Below are 23,229 nucleotides of genomic sequence, written 5' to 3'. Positions count from 1 at the left end.
CCAAGGATCAGATTCTTTGCTTTAATACCATATCAACTTTTCTAGATTTTTTTAGTATATTATTTACATGGAGAAAATACAAAATAAATAAGAAAATTACAATCGTATTTTTGTCTATACAAATATCTCGACAAAGATCATGCCATACTTGTATGACATGATTCTATATTTACGTCTACAGTTGTATCATTCCTAAGTTGGTTTCTAACAATTCACGCCAACAGATACCAAGCTAAAAGACACCTAATAGAGCAAGGACCCTCATGATTTAGGGCATAAATACAAAATATGATAAATATAAGATTTTTTAAAAATCCAATAATTATATTTGGTTTTTGTTATTTATAATATTTTTGATTGTATAGCAAAATGATTCTATCTCATTCATTAATATAAACATGATTAATCTAATTACATTAAAATATCATATATATTTATGTACAATATTTTATTTTCATAGTATTAATCTAGTATTATTTGTATTAAATTTTTTTGTTAGCACAACAATAAATTTAATCGAATAGTTTGTAAAACTATTAAAAAGCAAGTCAAGGAACAAACCTTTTTTTTTTTAAAAAAAAAAACAAAATAGATTTAATTACTAGGGAGATGAAATGATGTATATATTTAATATAGCGGCTTTGTATAAAATGATATAATTTTTTTTTTTTATCTAGCAAAAATTAAGAATAATTTGGGATTAGTAATTAAAAGATCATAGACTTATAAAATAAAATGGAATTTGAATTCAAATGTTTTAAAGTTTATTATTGAGTATAATATTATATTAATTAAAATAATTTATAATAACTCTTAGACATTATCATTATTTTTAATGCACCACTAATTTTTTTTAAATTTAAAATCATATTATTAAATTTTAATGCCATTATATTAATGAATTTCAAATTTTAAAATAAATTTTTGAAGACATTTCCATCTAATTTGTCATTAATCCAGTAAATGCAATCGATTTCTAAAATATAAAACACACCGTATTTTTAAACAGAGTTTTATTGTAAAAAGTATAAAAAACTGATTTTCAAAACAGACCCAAGTCACTTGAGGGTCGGAATCTAATGGTTTGCTTACGGGCTCGGCCACCTAAACCTATTGTACTAGGGAGATCCACAAGGTACAACCACGAAGAGCAGGAATCCCTTAAGTTCGTGCACCCCACAGCAGAGGATCCTAGCCCGCAACCCAAAACCATCGTCTTCCTTTTGCCTCATTGTACAAGCAGATCCTACTCCGTCTTCTTCTCTGTCCCGAGTCGGCTTGCGCCAAGAAATTGAGATACACGAATTGATTCCTATTAATTGTGGCGAGAAATTGTGACACAGAGTGGTTGATTTCTTCACATTCAGCAGCCACTGGTAGGTTTAATTGTCCTGTTGCTGAAAACAAGATCTAAAAGCATTAGTTGTCATCATAAAAGGTATAATCAAACTTCCGATTCGTTTTGTTGCCAAGAAAATGCGGGAAAAGAAGAAAAAAAAAAACTGCAGAAAGGAAAATTTTCTCATCCACTACTCGAAAATTCTGAAATTTATTTCATTTTCCTCTATTTTGCAGCAATCAAACATGTGATAGTTTTTTGTTATCTGAATTTCATCGTGTCTTGGAAGTATGAAGATTGTTGTTTAGTAGCAAAACATGTCGATGTTCTTTATTTATATCAGGTTTTCACAATGGTGTTTATCTGTTTGCTTACAGGAAACTGAAATACAGCATTTTACCTTTTGGCTTACTGATCTTTCATGGCGTCCTCCAGCAAGATGGAAGCTACAGGAAAAGATGACGAGGAAGAAGTATGTCTATGTTGCTGCTCTCTTCTTTTTGTCATCTGTTTCTGAAATTGTGCTTGCAACTACCATGTTTTTTTATCCATTTGCAAATGTTGCTTCAAGTTCTTCTTGGCGTTGTTTTGTTCCCAATGTTTTTTTTTTTTTCAAATTAATTATGTGGTCATCATTTACATTAGAGCAAGAAGTCTGCTTGAAAAGAAAAAAGAAAGAATGAAAGAATGAAAGGAAGAAAGAAAGACGGCCACTCTATATTTTGCTAGCTTTATGTTGGTTGTCATGAGGACAGCACAATTAAGTTGCTTTACTTTCATTTGGAGAATTTTGAGAACGAGGCTGATAGATGCATTGGACAATTGAGAATAATGTAAAATATTAAACAAATCAATTATTCTCTGACTGTTATCATTAAATCAGCAACAAAAAAACTTTAAATGTGTAGCACACTTGGGTTATGTCTATTTATTTTCTCCCATGTTTGATCCATTGTATTTTAGGTTGATCAGGCAGCTTTATTCAATTGTATATGGATAACATAATTTTAGTTTCAACTTTGTTTGCAAATACATCCTGATGGACCTTTAAGATGGTTAGAAAATGGGACAATCTGTCTGTTTAAACCAACAGAAGTGGTCCAGAGTTCATAACATATTTGGTTTCTCAACTTGAAATAACATTGATATGGCTAAAATTCCCTCCAGAAGAGCATGTTAAGTGTAATGTGCATAACCATCTCTTCATGACAAGAGAGGATATTCACTTCCATTGTTATCAATTTAGATGCACTAAGGAGGAAATGAACTAATGGTTCATTTTGATTACTCTAAAATTTTGGTGCAGCTTCAACGGTTTGATGATTTCACTCTTGCCTCTTCATGGGAAAGGTAACTTCACTCTTCCATCCTGTTTTTTTCTCTTACATATATCAGACCATGTAACTTACAAAATGAAGGATTGGTGTTACTAATTTCATCTTTTGTAGGTTCATCTCTGAAATAGAGGCAGTATGTCGGTTATGGTTGGCTGATGGCCCAAAGAATTTGTTGGTAAGCTTGCTTGGATTTGAAACCTGTTTCATTCATTAAATGTTTTCTTTGAATGAATAAAACAAACAGAGACATGTGTGCATGTGTGTTCTTTGATTGTTATCAATATGGACATCTGTTTGGTAATTTGCTTGACGCCTTGCAAAACTCATGGTTTTGAAGTTTTTGACTTGGTTATAAGTTTCGTCTATATGTAACTTCCTGATATGGATCATTCATCACCTTTCAGTTCCCTGAGGGTAAAAAACCGATAATGATCTCACATGGGAAGTGTTTGAGGGTCTGAATTTTGAGTGGGTGACTGGGTCAAGGTTCTGCTGTGAAGATAATTGGGGGTGCCAGTAATATTTTATTTTATTTTATTTTTGCATTTTTATTGTTTAAAATATAGTGTTACATATTTATTTTTACCACTGAAATTTGCAAGAGCTTCAACTAATATTCTCACATGGAAGTGTTTGAGGGTTTTCTCATGTTGAATGGATCAAGTCCTTTTATGAATAATTGGTAGTTCTAGGAATCCTTATTTATTTATTTATTTATTAAAATTTTAAAATTGGTGTTACAAATTTGTTTCTTCTACTTAAAGTTGCAGGAGATTCAAATTTGGCATACTCATGCCTGCCGTTGCTTTTATATTTTATCATTATCTGTAAGCAGATTTTATCCTTTGCTGGATTCTTTGTTTCCTGTGATCAGTCCCAAAATTCTTGTTATAAACACAGTAGTTTGACTTCTAAATATTTTGTTGAATCATAGACTTTAGGTATGCTGTTGGTTTAATTCATGTACAATGTGTAATCTTTGATATCCATTTCCTTCATGATGAAAGCATTACACCCTTGGCTTCATGTTTTATTTTTATTTTTAAGGTTAATTTCATTCACTTCTCTTGAGGTTTTAACTAAATACACCTGACCTCCATTAGTTTGAAATTTCATCAAATACCTCCACTATCCTTTTCATTTGTTATTTTCACTCACCTCCCCTATCACTCAAAATAAGGAAGGTATTTGACGAAATTTCAAACCAATGGGGGTCAAGTGTATTTAGCCAAATTCTAAGGGGAGGCAAATGAAATCAACCCTTATTTTTATTACCATCTGATTAAAAAATTCTGTTAAGAGATAGGCTGCATGCAATGTTATCTGATTCTTTGAGATCTGTTTGACCTTCAATATGAATTTTCCTTTATTATTTGGGTGTAGGAAAAAGGTGCAGTTCACTTGGGTTTTTCAAGGGACTTGTATAAGGTCAAATTTGAGCTGAAGTATCTTATGAGAAGTTATTGCATGGAGTATTACTTTGAAACTACTAGTGCTGGTACCTAGAAATTCCACGGAAATAGTCATCTTTTTATAAAAGGGGATTTCTCCAATTTTATTATATTGAGTTCTGGTTTTCACAGGCAAGGTTACAGACTGGAATGTCTCTATGCATGATTTGCAATTGTCTTTTGGAGTAAAGGAGTTTTTGGTATGTTTTCTACTTTGTATCTGCACAGTATATGAAAATAAAAATTCATAATTTTTGTACTTATATGTGTGTCAACAGGTGATTGCACCCCAAAGTGCTAGTGGTGTGGTTCTTGATGCACCGGAGGCTAGCAAGCTTCTAAGTGCTATTGCAATTGCTTTGTCAAATTGTTCTAGGTGAGGTTTGAGTTGAAAATTTTTCTATAAAGTTATCAACAAAGCATAGAACCTATAAAAGAAAAAGAGAGAAAAAAAAGGAAACAAAAGAAAATTGTTTTAGAAGTTTTTATCAACTTGTTGTCAATGAACATCATCTATATTTGTATCATAGGTCAGTGTGTTATGTAAGATTTTCAGCATCTTAGATTGAATTTTGATCCCTTGTACATTTTGACAATGCAGTTTGTGGCCAGCATTCGTTCCAGTGCATGATCCTTCTCGGAAAGCGTATATCGGCATCCAAAATATGGGAACAGTTTTCACTAGAAGATTTGAGGCAGATCGTATTGGCAGCCAGGTTCCAGTAAAACTCATGCACTTGGAAGGGTTATATGAGTTATTTGTTTCTAAGTTTGTAAGTTCTTTCCAAAGTTCATATTTCATAGAGATAGAAGACAGCTTTGTTATTCTCTCAGCTTAGTTCTACTGAACTTGAAAATTAAGGAGTTCCTCTCATTTTCTTGTGATTTGAAATTGACCAGATAACTCATGTGGTACTATTTGTTCATGATCTTTTGTTGCTCGTATTTTTCTTGTATTACTCTTTGTTCTAGGGAAGGATTTAGAAAGTCAAACATTGGTAAATATATCTTCATAGTAACATTAACTTTTGAATATCTAACTTAATGTCTATGCCCTTTAGAGAGAGGTGGTATTATGCTCTCAATAACAATAGTGCTATATAATCTTTGTATTTTATATATAATTTTTCTGTATCCTGTTTTTTATCATATGACATCTTGCTGTACTATCTGTTTAGCCATCTCCTTTTCAAGCCCAAGTTTGTGCAAGGGTTTCTGTACTAATGTTTGTTTTCCATTTTTTTCTTAAAAGAATATGTGTTTGTTATGTTTTCGAATAATTATTTTCAGATTACAATAAAGTCTCTTATCCTTCCAAGACCTTCTTTCTTTCTTTCTTGCTTTTTTATTTTTTTATTTTTTTTTTTAAATGTTGAAGGCATTCACCACATTGGACGTTTCAACACATCTTTTCAAAGTCCATTTTACAATGAAGCTAACCTACAGAACCCTTCCCTATGACGATGATGACAATGATGTTGATATTCAAGGAGCTGATGCTGACATTACAGAATCTGGTGGAACTCCTAGAGGTGACACTCGCAACAAAGCTCAATGGGATGACGATTGTCCCTGGAGTGAGTGGTATTCTGCAGAAGACCCAATAAAAGGTAAACTTATATATGACTTTTTTACCATGCTCTCATTTCCTGTTTGGTGCTGTTACGCTAGTTTTGGTGTTTGGAATACATTGGGTGATGAGTAAAACTTCGCTTCTTTTTTCCAAGCACAAAAATTGTCCTTTTATGGGAGCTATTCTGTGTCATAAAGTAACTCTTCCCTTCAATATGGCGGTTCAAGCATCATATCTTATCTGGGCACCCTTTTTCCTTTTTCTTTTCATAATCTACTACTGGTCCTGGGTACCTGATAATATTTTATCAAACCTATCTGCTCTCAAATGTTTAATCTTGCTTTAGGCCTGTTTTGGAAGATAATTTTTCCTCATGTATTGAACTAAATGCATGCAGGATTTGAATTGATTGCCTTGTGGTCAGAGAAAATGGTTGAAAACTCTTTGGAAATGGCTGAATTGGAAAACGCTTCACCCCATGAAGCTGAGAAGTGGATAGTATTTCCAAATCTGTCTTCACAGCTGTACGATTTGCTTTTGATTGTCAAGTGCATGATTTCTGTTTTTTTCTTATGAATGTTCAGTATTTGATGGTGGTTTACAGATGCAGTTTGCTTGAGGGCTATTTTTTGAACTTTATTACCATCATTTTATCATAAAGCGAAGCCGGTTTTATAGCTGTCTTGTAGAACCTTCTTTTTAATTTGAATGGTATCTTGAGGATCACATTGACATGAATTAATGTGTCTGTTTTGCTCAGTCTTTCTATCCTCTTTATATTTTTTGGGATGGTTTGCTCATACTAAATTCTTGCAAAAAAAAAAAAATCTTTTTTCCTATCAGAAAATATGTAATTCCAATAAAAATAAATTGATATGCAAAAGATGTGTCTGAAATCTATTCTATCTATGCAACAACACAAATTTCTATGTAAAAAGTGATTTCCTATAATTTTTTTTATTGTCATTAGTAAAAGATTATCAGGTGCAACTCCTTCAGAAAGAAGAAAAAGAAGCAGCTGTGGTCAGCAAAATCAGTTGTCTAGTGTACAAGTGATAGAAAACTAATAGAGCAATCCACTACATTCTTTTCCTGGAAGCTATAATAATTTTAAAACAATATTTGTATTCTTGTCAAAGATAAAGAAGCTCTAAATTTGTTGTACTGGGATAAAAAATGAAAAATGTAAAGACAAGGTTTGCATATTTTCTTTGTTTACTTTTGATTATATTCTTCAGAATCCTGAGGGATATTCTTCTTGTTGCTTCTGAATTGATTTTTGTTGTGCTTGTCTGGAGTATTATAACCTAAAAAATGTAATAATAACTTTTCTTTCAGAGTTGATGATTCGAGAGAAAACACAATGGGGTTTTCTTCGCAATTGCTCCTTTTGGTTAATGCACTGGATATGTCCTTTGAAGCTCAATTTATGGAAGATTTTGTATCAGGTCTGAATAGGAAAAGACACATATTATGAGCATCATCTCCATATTAGTTGGAGACATCATATAATATTTCTTAAGAATTTCACTCCTTTATTCTTCTTTCTGGTTTGAAGCAGTTGAAAAATCTGGTTCTGATAATTTGAAGTCCTCAATGGTCATACCACCTCCAACAGTTCTGGATCGTGTACTAAAAGATCTCTTTCACGAAGGTATTTCATTTCCTTATTCTCATTTCTTATTGGCTGCACTTCAATGTGATTCATGTTTTTTGACAATCTTAGGTCTTCAGGAGTCTATTACCTGCTTTAATTCAGTATGCTAGTATCGCTAATTGTTCTTATATTACTACCTGCAGGAGTGGAATCCCCAGATCTTACTAAGGCTGAGCATAAGAGTTCTCGAGCCATTAAAGGCGCACCCATTGGGTCACTTTTTGCACAGTTTTGTTTACATTCTCTTTGGTTTGGGAACTGCAACATACGTGGTATGTATGAAAACAGGAATGCTGTGGGTGTTACCACTCTGTTAGCTGTGAAGTTAATTGTTGATCACATATGGGACATATTACTGAAATTTTTTTCCAAAATATATTTTATTCTTGTCTCTTCACTTGGTTTGGTTATTATCTTTGTGTGAATAGCTATTGCATCTCTCTGGATTGAGTTTGTTCGAGAAGTTCGTTGGTGTTGGGAAGAGTCGCAGCCATTGCCTCATATGGCAGCTAGTGGTGTAATTGACCTATCTACTTGTTTGATCAACCAGAAACTGAAGATGGTAGTAATTGTACAACTCTTCCAGAGCACTTAGGAATTTATTCCCTGCACACATATTTGCATCTCAATTTTTAGAAGGTAGCCTTGCATTTTGTGTTGAAGACTGTTTGCTACCAAAAATTATTCTGCCATGGACTTTTTCAAAATGCAGAGAAAATTTATTTCTAATGTTTTTTTTAAAGTGCTAAAATTTGAAGTGCAGGGAAAGTGTAATTTGCTTCTTGTTCTTCATATGAATGTGTGGAGCAGGTGTATGATAATGATGAAAGTTTGAAGTATGCTTTTTGTTCTTAAATATGATAAATCTGTTAATATTTCTTGGTTCAAAGGTTTCATTTCAAATGCTCTATTGCATCAATTGTTGGGAACACAAATGAGCTATATATTGTGGATATGGATCATATTCATGATGATTAGTTTGAATAATGTTCTTGTGGCCAAAATATTTCACCCTTACCCATGATAATTGTAAAAACTAATTGTTAAATTTTCTTCAGAATAATTAGATTGTCCTTTTTTGGTCAAATCTCCAATGCATGGGTGTCATGATGGCAGTGGTAGATGTAGAACTTCAACCTTGGAAATAATTGTGTTTGGTTCTATGTATGCCTGCCTGGTGTGTGCAATGTGCATATCAATCAATTGTTGGCTCAATGAGAATCTCTTGTGCTGTCATATCTGGTTTTCCATTGTCCAAATTTCAGTGGTTGTATGTGGAAGAATATCATAGGTGGATATGCTGCCTAATAAGAGTTTCTGTACATTGCTAGAGCCTTCAATTTCTTAGATGTAAGAACCTCATTGTTGATCATGTGACATAGTCAAATAGCCATCTGTGTGCATCTCTTGTTACCGCAAATCCTCACATAGTGAGACCAGTAATGTGTATCCGTCAAATTTTCAGGTAGTGTTTTGTTGCATCCTCCTCTTTCTCAAAGACAATCCTCTCACCTGCATACATCAATATTGTCTGTCTTTTTTCGTGCCATAATCTTGTTGATGAAACGAATTACAATATTGCTCTTTTATTGTATTTTTTACATACATCTTTTTTGGGATATGGAATTGAACTTAGAACCTCCCCCATCCCTACCCCAACCCCTTGCCACCTGAGCTAGGCCTTGTCAAATTCTCTTCACCTATATTATTTTGTTTGTTTAGGACTTTTTTGGTTGGAGAACATGCACCACTTATTTTATTTTCTTATCTATTTTAGGGCTATTATTATATAGTGATAAAGTTTTTTAGAGTTAGGATTATTAAAATTAGTTTCTTAATAGAGTTAGAATTGTGTATATATATATAGAGCCTATGATTTTAAATACTTTAGACTTTTGATTAATAATATTCATAATTCTTTGGAATTTCTCTTTCCTACTTATAGTTTTCTCTCCTATATTCTTTTTCTCTCTGCTGTCCTACATAAGCAACTCTATGCCATCATTATATTCCATTGAAAGACAAATGTTGTTTATTGAAAATGACATGGTAAAATGCCTTATAGATCTGAAAATTTTGAAATGCCTTTATCTTTGTTCTCTTAGATCACACATGATAACAACGTCGAACTTGTTTTAATCCATCACTAATATGTGCAGCTTGCGATATGCATTGAAAAGAAGCGTCAACTGAGTGAAGATTATCAAGACAGTATTGAAAGCAAGGTTTCTACTCCCATTGAGGTTTGAATACTTCTCTTATGCTATCTTTTTCCAGAGCATATACAGTTTATAGTGTTTGAGAATCAGTGATACTTGTCCTTTTGGCCTGAAATGGTTATCTAACTTATGATGCAGGAAGACATTCTAATTCAGGAGGACTCATCTCATATGCAGACACCCACTGAAGACTTTGATGGGAAACGTGACAGGTGAAATAAGCAAGTGAGAACTTCTTTATTTTATGTTATTTATTTATTTTTGTGGAAACTGGCCAAACCTTAAATTAGGATATTGGAATGGCCCTGTCTGTTGATGTTTGTGCTGACCACCTAATCATTATCATCATCAGCCAGTTGCGGTCTTCACCCCCCAAATATTTATGTTGTAACCTACTTTATGAGTTTAATTATGCCAAAATATCTCAATTCCTTTGTCAGCATGCGGAACACATGGTATCCCATATTTGACACCTGAAGGTATCTCTGGCTAACATGAATTTGCTTGGGTTAATGTATTGTTCAAGAATAGAGCAAATCCTTTGAAGGATGAAGAGGCTCACTTGTTACAAAGTGGTAATGGGAAATTGGTAGGGGTGTGAAAAGGTGCGGTTTCATTGATTTTGAAAGGAAAAATTAGCCGACCCAACATGGCCAGTTTATGCTTAAATAAAAATAGAACTGACCTTTAAGTGATGGGAAAACCGAACCAAACCAAATTTGTTTAAAGCTGGTTTGGTTCATTTTAAATGATCAGTTGGATAGAAGTTAATTTAGTTCTTAAGTTGAAGTTGATGTAGGTCTTAAATGTAATTGATTTTTAATACCAACTTGAATTTTAAGTTCAAAATACATTTAAAATTTCTTTTCCAAAATATAATGAATGCATTTAAAAAATTGTTTGATTACCTAATGACAATGAATAATAAAGTTTACAAAATATACATAGTAATAAATGTAAAAAAAAATTGACATCGAACAATTGTAAAGACGTAAGTCTTAGAATGTCAATTTGGTTCAACTTTTATTAGTTAGGAGACAAGGAAATTAAAAACTGAACCTACCTTAATAGTTGTTGAAAACTGACCCAATTTGATTGGTTTTGGTTTGATTGGATTGATTCTATCGATTTTCACTTACACCCCCTAGCGATTGATTTTAATGTTATAACTTCAGACTACTGCAATATTTTTTCACAGTTATCATCCATAGAACACCTTTAGTGGATCACACACACACCAAAAGAAAAAAAAAATGAACCAAAGAAAAGAAAAGAAAAGAATTCTTCCTCTTTGTTGACAATTAATAGCAAGTAGACAAATTCTTCCTCTTTGTTTTATTTCATTGATTATATAGGATCATAGTAGTTTTGTATGCTCTTGGTGTACTAGAGAGGTGCCCCTCTATTCTTGATTGACATACTTTGTATGTTTCTTTAGCTTCTTAAGGTGATTGCTTTTCATACTGGGTTCATTCACCTCTATCAATTGAGTGTTAATAATTTGTATTGTCAATTTTTTTAGTTTAACATGACATCATAATGCCTAAAATCTAGGCAGGTTACGTAAAGTTAAAATTTAAAGGGGTTCAAAGTATTTTATTGTCATATTAATGGGTCATTGTCTGGCCTACTAGGTAGTTCATTAGTAGCTTAACCTACTAGCTAAGTTACTGTAGAAAAACTTGGATTATTCCATTCCTGTCCTTGGATTTATAGGGTGCATGCAAGACTATCCTAGGAGCTATCTAGATCTACATAGCATAAGCAATATACATATAAAAACTTAGATCTAGAGAATGAATGCTATACTTGTGATATGAATGTTCCCAAATCGATTTTAGTTGGTGAAGAGTCGGCGCAAATCTCGAAGATTAGTAGATCTTTCACTTGATGACACTCTTTTTCGTAGATCTTGGCACACGAGGAAGTGAAATCCTCTTTAATGGGGATGGAGGCTAGGAGTCTTCTCTTTGGAAGACTAAATAGTAAGAGTAGTGTGAAGCCCTAACCCTTAAGGGGGTTTATATAGACTTCCCCGTGCTCTGAAGTGACTTGAGCCCATCTTAGACTTGGGTCACTTAATCTAGTCTATTGTGTCTTAATTAATTAATTAACCCAATTTAGAAAGACTATTCATAAGCTTTTGTACAACTTTTTGTATTTATTAAAATACTCTTATGCATAAATATGAATAGAGAACCCAAATATCCCTTAATAAATCTGTCACCTAGGAATATGAGCTTAAGCGGTGGCCACTAGAATTGATTGGAAAATACCAAGGTTTTGAAAACCGGACCGGACCGGCCGGTCACGATTCTGGTCCGGTCCGGCCAATTGGACTGGGAAGCAATCAAATCGGAATTGGACCGTTTGAACCGGTGGTTCGATCGGCGAACCGGACGAACCAATTGGTTCCCTCCAGACCCAACAGTTCATTTTCCTTTCCCCTTCCCCATGCGATTGGTACCCCCACTGTCACCTGGAGCGTTGTCCGGCTAGCAACGGTACCTCCACTGTCGCCTGGAGCATCATCCCGCCGGCAGCACCCCCGACGCTGGGAACCCCACCCCACCTCCCCCACTGCGCACTGAAAAGCCCTCCCAACCTCGGCAGCACCCAGTGCAAATCCTGTCACCCCACCCTCGGTGGCGGACTGGAAAACTCCCTCCTCCCCCCGCAACGGCAAAAAGCCCTCCCACTAGAAGTTCCTTCCACCCCTGGAAAGCTCCCATTTCTCCCTCTCTCTCCCCCACAACTGGAAAAGTTGCCTTCCATTTTAGTTTTTTAAAATTTAATTTTTTCTCTCTTTCTCCTCCTCCTCATCCCCCCATGACTAGAAAAGCCTTGCCTTCCATTTTAGTTTTTAAAAATTTATATTTAATTTTTTAATTTTTTTTATTGATTATAATTGTTGTGATATGTTTAATATTTAATTTTTTTATTTATTACATATTGAAATTTTAATTTATTGAAATTATTGAAAATATAGGGTTGATTGACAACTATAGATAAAAAATTTTGTGAAAAAAATCAACAAACATGATAAATACTATCAAAATTTAGATAGAATTTATAATTTTTATTTATTAATTTTTTTTAAATTTTAATAATATATAAAAATATATATTAATGACTTCACTGGTTCGACCGCCGGTCCGACCAGTGAACCGTGAACTGGTAACTTTTCCAGTTCAATGATCGGTCCGATTCTAAAAACATTGGAAAATACTGGCTCTTTTAGAATCTAATTCTAAAGTTGACTCAACATCCCACTATAAAGAGTTAACTACACTTCAATATCGTATGATATTAATATAAGATATTGGAACTCAAGTTCATGATCTATTATCCACTATATGTAAAGTTTTCATGAACTGGTGTCCATAATCTAACGAGATGGGTGATATCAACCTCGCAAGGTTACCTTTGACATCCTTGAGTCTCAAATCCTTCTATTTTGTTATCAACTAACATACTTTAATTCTCTAAAAGCATATGTCAAATTCCAATTGAGGAATTACTACGACCATAGATTTCTTAATTACATGTCCTTAAAATCACCTAAGGGGACACGCTATCTCAAACCTATGAGATATTATAGTGTTTATCTTGAGAATACTTGTTGCCGCTAGCCTGAATCAACAATAACTGAATCCATAGAAAATATACAACCACCTCAAGGTCTCACCTGTTGGTTAAAGTCATTGAAGACTTTAACATTAGTTTAGTATCCTCTCAAGGTTGAGAATCCATACAACATAGTAGTTTGGTGAAGTCATAACTATCATGACTCAACATAAGTTTTTTTTGTAATTAGCATTAGGAGTCCTCTTCGCTTTTAGGTTTTTTGGAATGGCTTGCCACTCCCTAAGGGATGGTGAGTGTTGTTTTTGTTTTTGCGTAGGCTACTATGTATACTTCCTGTATGCTTTGTGGCTTTTTGCCTATTTTTAAATATATGCGCTCACTTATCAAAAAAATAACTATCATGACTCAACATAAGTCTTATCTAATGTGTAACCACACACACTAATGCACTTAATATGGGAAACCCATCTTGATAACCAAGACAAGTCATACCTCCAATTAGAAGTTAGTTCACTACAACCTCAAAGGAATTGGCTAAGTTCATGAACCAGTTGTGAACGATTCATTTACTTGCAAGGAACCTAGGGCTTGGATTTTTTGTACAACTCCTAATGCACTCAAGTCATATACAATGCAAGAGATGTTAGACCTAAATGCTTTAATAGTGTAATGCATGAATATGATAGATAAAAGGGAGACTAGAATCATATTATAAATAATAAAATCCTTTTTTGTTATATCATGTCATGCTTTTAAGGTCTCTATCCTAACAATCACCTTTCTAAGTAAGTAATTATTTTGAAAATAGTTTATGAACTACCTGGTTGCTTGGTTGTTGTATTATCCATTCCTGGCTAGCATGGAATGCAACACTCTGTGGTCTATCCTTAATGTTGGTTTGGAATTGAACTTGGCATTGTTATATTTGATTAACTTCTTAGTGATTCGTCTGAAGTTAGATTGATAATTTTCTTTTCCTTTTTTGAATTGAGTATTAGCATATGATCTGTATTTATAATAGGAATTAGGGCCATAGAGACTAGGGAAGAGAATTTCCACTTCATAAACAAGATTTAGTTACACTCTGGCTTGCCTGATGATCTGCTGCATCATGTGCATTGTATATATCATTGCACTCATGACAGAAGTTAATATATGCTATTTGTGTGATTATTACCCTTGGAAATGATCCATATACTTCCCATGCATTTAATTGTTCTTACTTTCCATGTTCATATTCCAGCCCTTTGACAGCAAATGGTTTGTATAATTCTGGAGCAACCGTGTCAAGGTTTAGTACTGAGCCAGAGGATGCTGTGGTTTGTGCTGATCAAAAACCTTCAGATGGGATCGGGAGGGGTTCAGCTGGAGTGGTGGGGAATATGATGCTTCTAAACTCACACCAGAACTTGCATGCTCCATTCACCCAGGTTTCTCTTACCTTTCTGAATTATTCCACATTACTTTGGCTTCTCTATTTCACCTACCAAGTTTGAAAATACAATGGTTAATCTTCTTATCTTATAGGATGCACCACTAATGACAGAAGACATGCATGAAGAAAGACTACAAGCGGTTGAAGCCTTTGGTGATTCATTTGTAAGCTTAAAACTCTTCATCTTAGACATTATTTTTCTCAATGACACAATTATCTGATTTAGGGTAGCAGCTCCAGCTGTGCAAATTTATCAGATGCATTATATCATAGGTGGCAGTAATTGGTGAATGGTGAAGGATGAATGTGCCAAGGAGCTTACCAATCTTGTGACAAAGTCTTCATGGAGATTGGACCTCCTTGTGCATCATGCAAGTAGGGTTGTCTCGAAGTGAGATGCTTTCCTTTTAGAGGGATTTTTTCTCTCTGTGGGAAGGTTTTCTAGATCTTGTACATTGAAATTTTGTTATTGCCAAGCCCCTCCTTTGTTTTTCCTTAAAAAAATGTTTCTTTCTTTCTTGTAATGAATTGATAGGAGCAAAACCTATGTTTTGATCCTTTATAGACTCAAGGAACGTGATCCCTTAATATCTGCCATTCACTCTGGTGTGTAAGAGGCTAGGGAGATTATTGCTTATGTCCACCCTCAGTGATGCCCTAATTCAGCATTAAGGATTCATGGTACAAGCTAAGGCTTGGGCAGTCTCAGGTTACTTTTCAAGGCTTATAAATTAGGCTTCTAGGGGGTTAGGTGCTTCCCTAATGTTCCAGCTACTCATCAAAACTTGCTATTGTACTGAACAGTCATTCAAAGTTTGTTAGGCAATTAGAATATGATTGAACACCTAGCTACACTTCTTTGTGATGTGTTATAGAAGCTATTAATTTTTTTTACTAGTAACTTCGTATTTTCTATGAAAAGAGGAAAGAGAAAGAAAAGAAAAAGAAGTGTCTTTCAACCACACCTAAACTTAAGAACAAGACTAATTCGCTTGTGATGTTTTCTATAGATGTTAACACTACCCCAATAAACTCTAGTTTTATGGAGATAATATTGATGAATTTTTTTTATCATTTTACGTATAATTTTACAACTGAGGTTTCTTTTCCTCTTTCCCTTCCCACAACCTTTTCTTATATGCTCCTCCAAAGCCAGAGCCAAAGGGAGTCCATCCTCATTTACCATACATATGGTTGTGAGGTTATGATACAATATAAAGTAAGTTGTAGAGGTAGATTCATTTTCACTGGGATAAGTCCTGTTATTTGATGTGTTGACCATTTCATGACCTGGTGCAGGATCTGGTTCCCCAGATACCATATCATTAATACCACATAATCGAACATATCAGTTTTATTCAATTCATGTTGTCTCACACCAAAAAATTTACCCTATCATTTGATATTATTTACATCCATCCTTTTCCTAAGGTGACTGCATATATTGTGGGAAGGCATCTAAATAGGGTAATTTCAATTCTGTGGTGAACCTGAGGTCTAGCTCTACATTTCAGTGGTTTAGGTTTGGTGAAATAAGTGTTGACATTTTGTGGAAATTTTTCTGAAGATGGACTTCTATACTAGTTGAGATTTACGATAAGAGGACACTGACACACAATTAGTGACTGGTACAGTTATGAGTTGTATGACGGGATAACCTCCAAAACAATGAATATGGCTGGCAACCTTACATGGGTGTTGTGCCTGATGCAGCAGCATATCGGCAAGCATAGATCCTACAGAAAAAAAGAAAAAAAAGTTGGGGACTGTAGGAGTCTCCTTGTTTTGTAGTTGGGATGGATCTGCACAATCAAGTGTGGGATGCACATTTTGTATCTCTATTCCATCTCCACATGTGAACCCTTGCAAGTTTGGAGTATATGTTTCCCTGACTGAGAAGGGTTCAAATACTGCTCTCTAATCATCATTGTTTTATTATGGAGCTAATGTTGCTTCCATTTATTTGATGGCACTGTATATTTTCTTCTTCTTACTTTGAAATTGAAATATTCCTTGAAACTATTCCTTTAACCATTTCGTTGTGTATTTGAATTTTTTATGTTCACTAGTCTTTTGCTTGCAGAATGTTTACATCATGTTTCATTTATCCCTTTTTTCCTCTGGGGTACCATAATGCTTTTATTTTAATTTTTCATCGGTGTACCATATTTGGAAATATATTACTCTTGATGAATTTTATTGTTTTTACTAATAAAGTGTTGTGTACCATTTTGTTACAGAGCTTCTCTGCTCAACTGGAGAAAGATATCTTATCTTCAGGTGATAAGCTCTAAATTTTATTCTCTAACTCATGTTTATTTTCCTCAAATTGTGCTACATTTTGTTTGATATTGGCTCTAGTTGCCTTTACAAGCAATACAGTAAAAGTCGTAAAATGGGAAGCTTCAATGATAAAGGGGAATTGAGACATGCTTGTGCAGATACACAGCTTCTTCTTATTTTCTGTTTTATTATTTTTGTTTCAAGGGTAAAGATTCATGGAGGATGTCATATAGATCCTAATCCCATATGGAGGAATGCTTTAGTTTCGAATAAATGCTCATTTTTCTTTTCTTATGCCATTGTATTAGTTTGGTATTGATGATTTTGAAAATAAACTAGACATGTCAGCATTCAAAGCAGCAAATCCAGATTCTGTTTTTGAAGATTTTATCCGATGGCATTCACCTGGAGATTGGGTGGATGATGACATCAAGGAGGGTGGAGTATGCCGAAGTCATGCAGCAGAGGGGTCAAAAGATGATTGGCCACCTCGAGGACGACTTTCTGAGAGAATGTCGGCGCATGGGAATTCATGGCGAAAAATTTGGAATGATGCACCTGCTTTGCCAGCTTCTGAGCAGAAGCCGCTTTTGGATCCAAATAGAGAAGGAGAAAAGGTAAATCTCACTACCTCTTTAGAGCGTTGAGACCATAGCATGTTACACGAAACCACTTTCTCTGTAGTGTGAATGAAAGCAGAACCTGATAGGCTTAGTCAAGAAAAGGTAAATCTCTTGGCAGAAACTTTCAGCTTGTTATTCTTGACTAAACCTATCAGGTTCTGCTTTCATTCCTGCCTTTTTTGTTAATGACAGCAGGGTCTCCTGCAGGCCAATCATATAAAAACAAGAACTAAAAGAAGACTACTAGAAACATTGTGGCGTAGGAAGAGCAGTTCCACTACCAAACTCTTTTGTGGACTCTCTTGTTTTGCATGTGTAGACTGCAGTGTCAGCCAAATCCAAGTGTCCATGAGAACAAGAGGATTAGTATTTGGCATCAAAGATTTTGTTGATGATATGAGCAAAAACCAAATAAAAAGGCCCAACTTTAACCTTGTTTGGTTCTTCTGGCCAGAAGTAAGTTAAATATATTTTAATGATCCTCTCAGGTCACAGCTGTGCACCAGGCTTTGCCGCCAGTTACAGCAGCAGCCATGGCTGCACAGCCACCTCTCCTTGATTATTTATTTTAAAGAAATTTGAAGAAGAAAGAAAAGGAAGGAAAGGGAAGGGAAGGGGAAAGGTTAGGGTTAAGGGTTTGGTGGGGTGCAAAAAACACAAGAAAATGAGGGCATTTTTGCCCTTTCACACATTTATTATTAAAAAAGAAGGGAAAATAAGGAGGATGTAAAGAGATGATAGGTGGGTATGATGAACATCACCTTTGCCTCTATTCGATAGTTGGTTCAGTTTTTCTTTCTATGCATTACTTACAATGAAACTTTCCAAATTTTTTCTACATGTCACTGCTTCTTAATGGCACCTATCCATTTCTCCATGTAATCAGAACTGGTATGTGTAATATCCTAATGAACACAAACAATGGTTTGCTTTCAAGGACATCTAGAAGGAACCATGACTTATATTTTGAGATAATAATTTCTCAGCTGTCAGTGATGGGCTTCTCTTGAAATAAAGCGTAGAATTCTGGTTATCTATTTATATATTTGCATGTAGAAAGAAACTATTGACTTTTGGTTACCTGTTCAAATTTTAATCCTGTTATGCAAATAAGAAAGAGAGAAAGGTGGAGGTGGGGGGTTGGATAGGTGTGGATTTGTAGGGGAATGGAAATATTACAAGGTTTTTTTGACTTAGATTTTTTGTTAAAATGATGAAACATTCAATGGAAAGAAGCATGAAGGACTATTCCTATAAATATATCATTTGGGGTCATTAGATTGTAGCTCAGTTAATGATAACTTCAGCATTGTTGTATTTTCATTCAAAGTGCTTAGTTTTCTTGAGATGCTTTTTGTTTTTGTTGATTTTATGAACTCGTCGATTTTTTTTCTGAAAAATTATCTGATCACAAGCCTAAATTCTGTAGGTCCTTCATTACCTGGAAACATTACGACCACATCAGCTGCTTGAGCAAATGGTCTGTACCGCCTTCAGAGCATCAGCTGACACTCTAAACCAGACTAATTTTGGTGGCTTAAAGCAGATGACAACCAAAATAGGGCAACTTTACCTTACTATGGCTTCTACATTGAAGCCTCTGCAATGTATATTTCATCCTTCTGTTTGCTTTTCATCTCACTTGCAGGTTGTAATCCTTGGAAGTGAATTTTCAGAATTTACAAACTTGTGTGTGTTGCAGCAAATCGTTTATTTGGTGACAGTGAGATTATTGAAGACGTAAGACGGCTGTGTGTTGTCTTTGAACATGTTGAGAAGTTGCTAACCCTTGCGGCTTCTCTTTATCGCAAGTTCCTGCAAGCACCACGCCTCCGAGAAGCAATTTTTAGTGACTACTACAACTTTTATCTTCCAAAAATGGGAACAGGCTCAGTTGGAGGTGATGTTCATAAGGTACTGCCACTATGCCATGACATATCTTTTGCCCTGCCATTTTGCACCATGCCTCTTAGGCGGTTTAGAAAAAGTTCCATTCTGGATTTTGCTATTTGAGAAACTATAATCTTAGCCCTTTCCTGGGAGATAACATCATTTTGATCATGGTTGTAGATTTCAATTTCAGTATTGAGTTTGATTTGGATAGAAATGAAACCAAAAACAATTTTGAAGTTTTGGCATATTGTATGAAACTTCAGAATGGTCTGAGCACAACCAAAATGAAGTTTCATTTTTGGAAATTTCAAAAATTTATTTGGTAAGCTTTTGTAGCCATACGACATGTCATACAGGCCAAAACATCCTATCTATTGTTATAACTTGGTTTGATACTCTGTCACTGTCAACTTTTTTTAGGAGTTTGACTCAAAGCAACAAGTAAGGTTCCATGAGAGACAAGTGCTGGCAAATATGTTTACACCACCCACCGCTAATCAGTCTTGGAGAAAAGTTCTAAGCATGGGTAATCTTCTCAACGGCCATGAACCAATCCTAAGGGAGATAATATTTTCCATATGGGATAGAGTGAGTGGCAACCACTATGCAGCCTCCACCAGCCGGGGCTATGAACAAGAAATAGAAACATATCGGATGTATATATGTGGAACCTCAAATGATCTCCAGGTAGCCCTCTCAGTCGCTTCTTGTGATTAAGGTCCTACTACACAATGCATACAATCCTATTCATTCCTTCAAAGTGTGTGTTAGTGCACACAGTATCATGGGCTTGTCCTGGCATGATTATTGTTTCAGGGTGCTCTTGGACATCCCATGTAAATCAAATACTTCTGTGTTTTACATGCTTTTGAAACGAATTCATTTGTTTTAAGAAAACATTGTTACACTGGCTATGTTTGGTTTCCAGAAAATTTGAAGGAAAATGCAAGGAAAAGAAAATACAAAGGAAAAGTAGAGGGAAAGAAAAAGTGAAGGAAAAAAAAAAAAAAGATTAAAAGTTGATAAATTATTTTTTTTGTTACTTCAAACCCATTTTATTTATTTTAACTCGTCAATATAAAAATTAAATAATTTAAAAATATATAAGTTTTTAATTAGTTTTAATCATATTTGATTTTCTTTGATATTTTTCATAGGACAATCAAACATAAAAAAATCATTTTCCTTTGCATTTTTTTTCTTTCCTTAGTATTTTCCGGGAACCAAACATAACCTATAGTGAATTATACTAGCATGTTTCTCAAAGCCAATGTACATCCTCGTATTCCTTGACCTTGGGGCGTGGCCGGGCGGTTTGTTCTCTTGCAATGAACCAGAAGTCCCAAGTTCGACCCTCTTCGGTATTTAAATAGTTTTAGTAAGGAGTAGAGGGATATATAGACCCAAGTGAACGTCTGGTCGTCAGCTTCCCTTTTTTTTTTTTTTTGAGGAAAAATGGTGCACAATCGCTTCATTTTCAAGCAATTTAATTTATTTCACTTTTTCTCCTACAGAATTAAATAGATGTACACACCATTAAATGCCCTTGAATGGGGTCATGATGATTATGGCACTGGATCACCTGGTTGGTGTGAGACCCGTCAAATGGGTTGGTCCAAGTTAAAATTTTGGGCCCACACTAGTACGATGTGGGTCGGTGGAGCCCAACACCGCTTTGTAGAGATTAGACTCCTTGACATGGATCAAGAAGGTGACAAAGAGAAAAGTAAGGCCTACCCACTCACAAAAAATTATACCCTGCTATCTAACTTTCTACTCTCCAAATCTGCCACTCCAACCTTGGCAAAACTTTATAATAACAAATAAAAATAAAAAATAAAAAACAAATAGAATCTTTAAATGTCACTAAAACCTTTTTTCCTACACGTAAATTTGAAAAAGCCTGATCAACCGGGGGGGGTCCTCTATTCTGAGAGTAGATGATTGATTGGAGGGTGCAGATTGATTGATACATATAGGTTATCCGTAGGGTGGGGGGAGTTTTGTATATTTATTTTAAAATTTCGGTGTGGGGTTTATCCAATTAGTCATTCTAAGCTTTCATGACTTTAGGGTCACCATCACAAGGAAATAGACTCTACATAAGAATGAGAACAACAGACATGAATGGTGGGTGGGGATAATAAATAAAACAACGACATGTGTACAACACATAATATGAGATACCCATTTCACATGAATGCTTTCAACAAAGATCATGCACCACCAATCCTACACTCTTCTTATTTTACTTATATTTGTGCTGCTCCTTATCGCCTCTAAACGAATATGACCCCTTTTTTTTTCTCTCTTTTTTAATAATTTAGTGATAATAAAATCTAAACAAATATCTTGTATAAAATTCCAATTAGCTCAAACTTTTGAGTCTTAAATCAACCTGTAATGGTCACTACTTGAATCTACATCACTTCTCGTGGGTTCTTTTTCTTCATGGACTGTTAGATAGGAATATTATAGAAAATATGTCCCCCCAAAAAAAATGATATGAGTATGATTTTATTATCTGGTAAAGAATAATTTGAAGTTTGAGTAATTTTAAATCTTGTTTGGAAATTATGTTTCATGGTGTCATGATTAATTTTTTTTTTTTAAAAAAAAGATTAATAAATGTTAATGATATCCAATAAAATTGTCCAAGCAACCTTATTTATGTATCAAACATTTGTGCTATAAAATTATTTTGAATGATATGATTTGAGGGCTTTTTTTTTCTTTTTTTTTTAACTTTTTGGTGAATGGTGTCATAATTAAAAGAAATGATTGCCTAAAATAAAAGTGGCTTGCTCACACTAAAAAAAAAAATTAAAAAAAATGTTAGCAATGATATATAATACTAATGATTTGTAACAAGTCTGTGGATGACCTACAAAACCTTTCCAAGTAACCTTTTACATTAGACATTTGCAAATGAAAGAATATATTATGTGATAAATACATTAAAAAAAATATATTCCATCATTAAAATTATTTTAAAGCCATGAAATCACCATCATAAATAAGTAAATATTTCCTGATATGGGTCAGACTCTACTCATCCAAGACCCTAATGTACTAATTAGTCTAAAGAGCAAAATAGTATATTACAATAAGATAAGATTATGATGAGTAATAAAAGATTTGGGGTAAAAAGCCTTGAGACATCCCATCTAATGGGGCTTCATTTTCGAAGCAAGCATGAATGATTGAAAGGAATCGTTTTGTGGTGGGGCATACGGCTATTAAATTTTTTATTAGAAGATAGTGAAAAATTATTAATGAATAATGTGGGGTTGTGAGATGGACATCTTTTGTCTTGGTTTTAGGGTATAAGAAGAAATTGAGAGAGGAGAAGGCATTGGATGCGTTTTCTTTTGCGTTTAAAAATCAATACAAAATTGCAATCAGATTGCATAGGCCGTACGACGTAACCACCATCTCCCCTTACGCTACTCTTTCTTTATTTATTTCTTTATCTTTTAGTTTATATTTATTGAAAGATACAGATCCGTTGTGCCCCCACAGATTGATTGATGATGATCAGGGAGGGTCATTTTGATGTGCTCCCAAGCTGCATATTCCCCTAAAATCTGAACCCTTCATCTGATGCAGGAGTTGGACGGTGATTTTTTACTAAATATTGCATTTTTTTAATATACATTTTATTACAAAAATTATTATGAAAATCATCTTAGAAGAGTTGATATAATTTACGTTTAAAGCAAAATAAATAAACTATACTAAAAATGCTGGAAATTTGATAATTTGGATTTGAAATTGACAACATGAAAGAGAATCTAGGTGAGATGAGCACTAAACTTCTAGACTCTAATT

General features: G+C 34.3%; 1 protein-coding gene across 3 annotated transcripts; it reads left to right on the top strand.

Moving 5' to 3' along the window:
* Positions 1-1,145: 1,145 nt before the first annotated feature.
* LOC117916366 (rab3 GTPase-activating protein catalytic subunit) lies at positions 1,146-20,312 on the top strand. Of its 3 annotated transcripts, none has more exons than XM_034832323.1 (23): positions 1,146-1,376; positions 1,717-1,811; positions 2,646-2,689; positions 2,788-2,851; positions 4,060-4,174; positions 4,260-4,327; positions 4,406-4,503; positions 4,729-4,900; positions 5,506-5,737; positions 6,098-6,224; positions 7,039-7,148; positions 7,262-7,354; positions 7,501-7,629; positions 7,786-7,919; positions 9,517-9,600; positions 9,709-9,788; positions 14,408-14,594; positions 14,692-14,763; positions 16,840-16,879; positions 17,222-17,499; positions 18,935-19,112; positions 19,208-19,419; positions 19,819-20,312. In XM_034832323.1, the coding sequence occupies exons 2-23, from the start codon at positions 1,761-1,763 to the stop codon at positions 20,113-20,115; spliced, it is 2,865 nt and encodes a 954-aa protein (XP_034688214.1). In that variant the 5' UTR covers positions 1,146-1,376; positions 1,717-1,760; the 3' UTR covers positions 20,116-20,312. The 3 variants fall into 3 exon arrangements, with proteins under 3 accessions (XP_034688214.1, XP_034688215.1, XP_034688216.1); XM_034832324.1 differs by having other exon boundaries at positions 1,146-1,438; XM_034832325.1 differs by having other exon boundaries at positions 1,147-1,376; positions 9,715-9,788.
* Positions 20,313-23,229: the final 2,917 nt, after the last annotated feature.

This window comes from Vitis riparia, chromosome 6 (genome assembly GCF_004353265.1).
Source record: "Vitis riparia cultivar Riparia Gloire de Montpellier isolate 1030 chromosome 6, EGFV_Vit.rip_1.0, whole genome shotgun sequence".
In the NCBI taxonomy this organism is placed as follows: domain Eukaryota; kingdom Viridiplantae; phylum Streptophyta; class Magnoliopsida; order Vitales; family Vitaceae; genus Vitis; species Vitis riparia.
Note: the sequence above shows the minus strand (reverse complement) of the source record. Positions and strands in the feature narration are given on the sequence as shown.

Excerpts from the sequence above, each read along its gene's own strand:
- LOC117916366 (XM_034832323.1), top strand. The coding sequence starts at position 1,761 with ATGGCGTCCTCCAGCAAGATGGAAGCTACAGGAAAAGATGACGAGGAA. Across the intron at positions 7,630-7,785 it reads TGGGAACTGCAACATACGTG|CTATTGCATCTCTCTGGATT; the intron begins GTATGTATGAAA and ends TTGTGTGAATAG. Across the intron at positions 19,420-19,818 it reads TTGGAGGTGATGTTCATAAG|GAGTTTGACTCAAAGCAACA; the intron begins GTACTGCCACTA and ends AACTTTTTTTAG.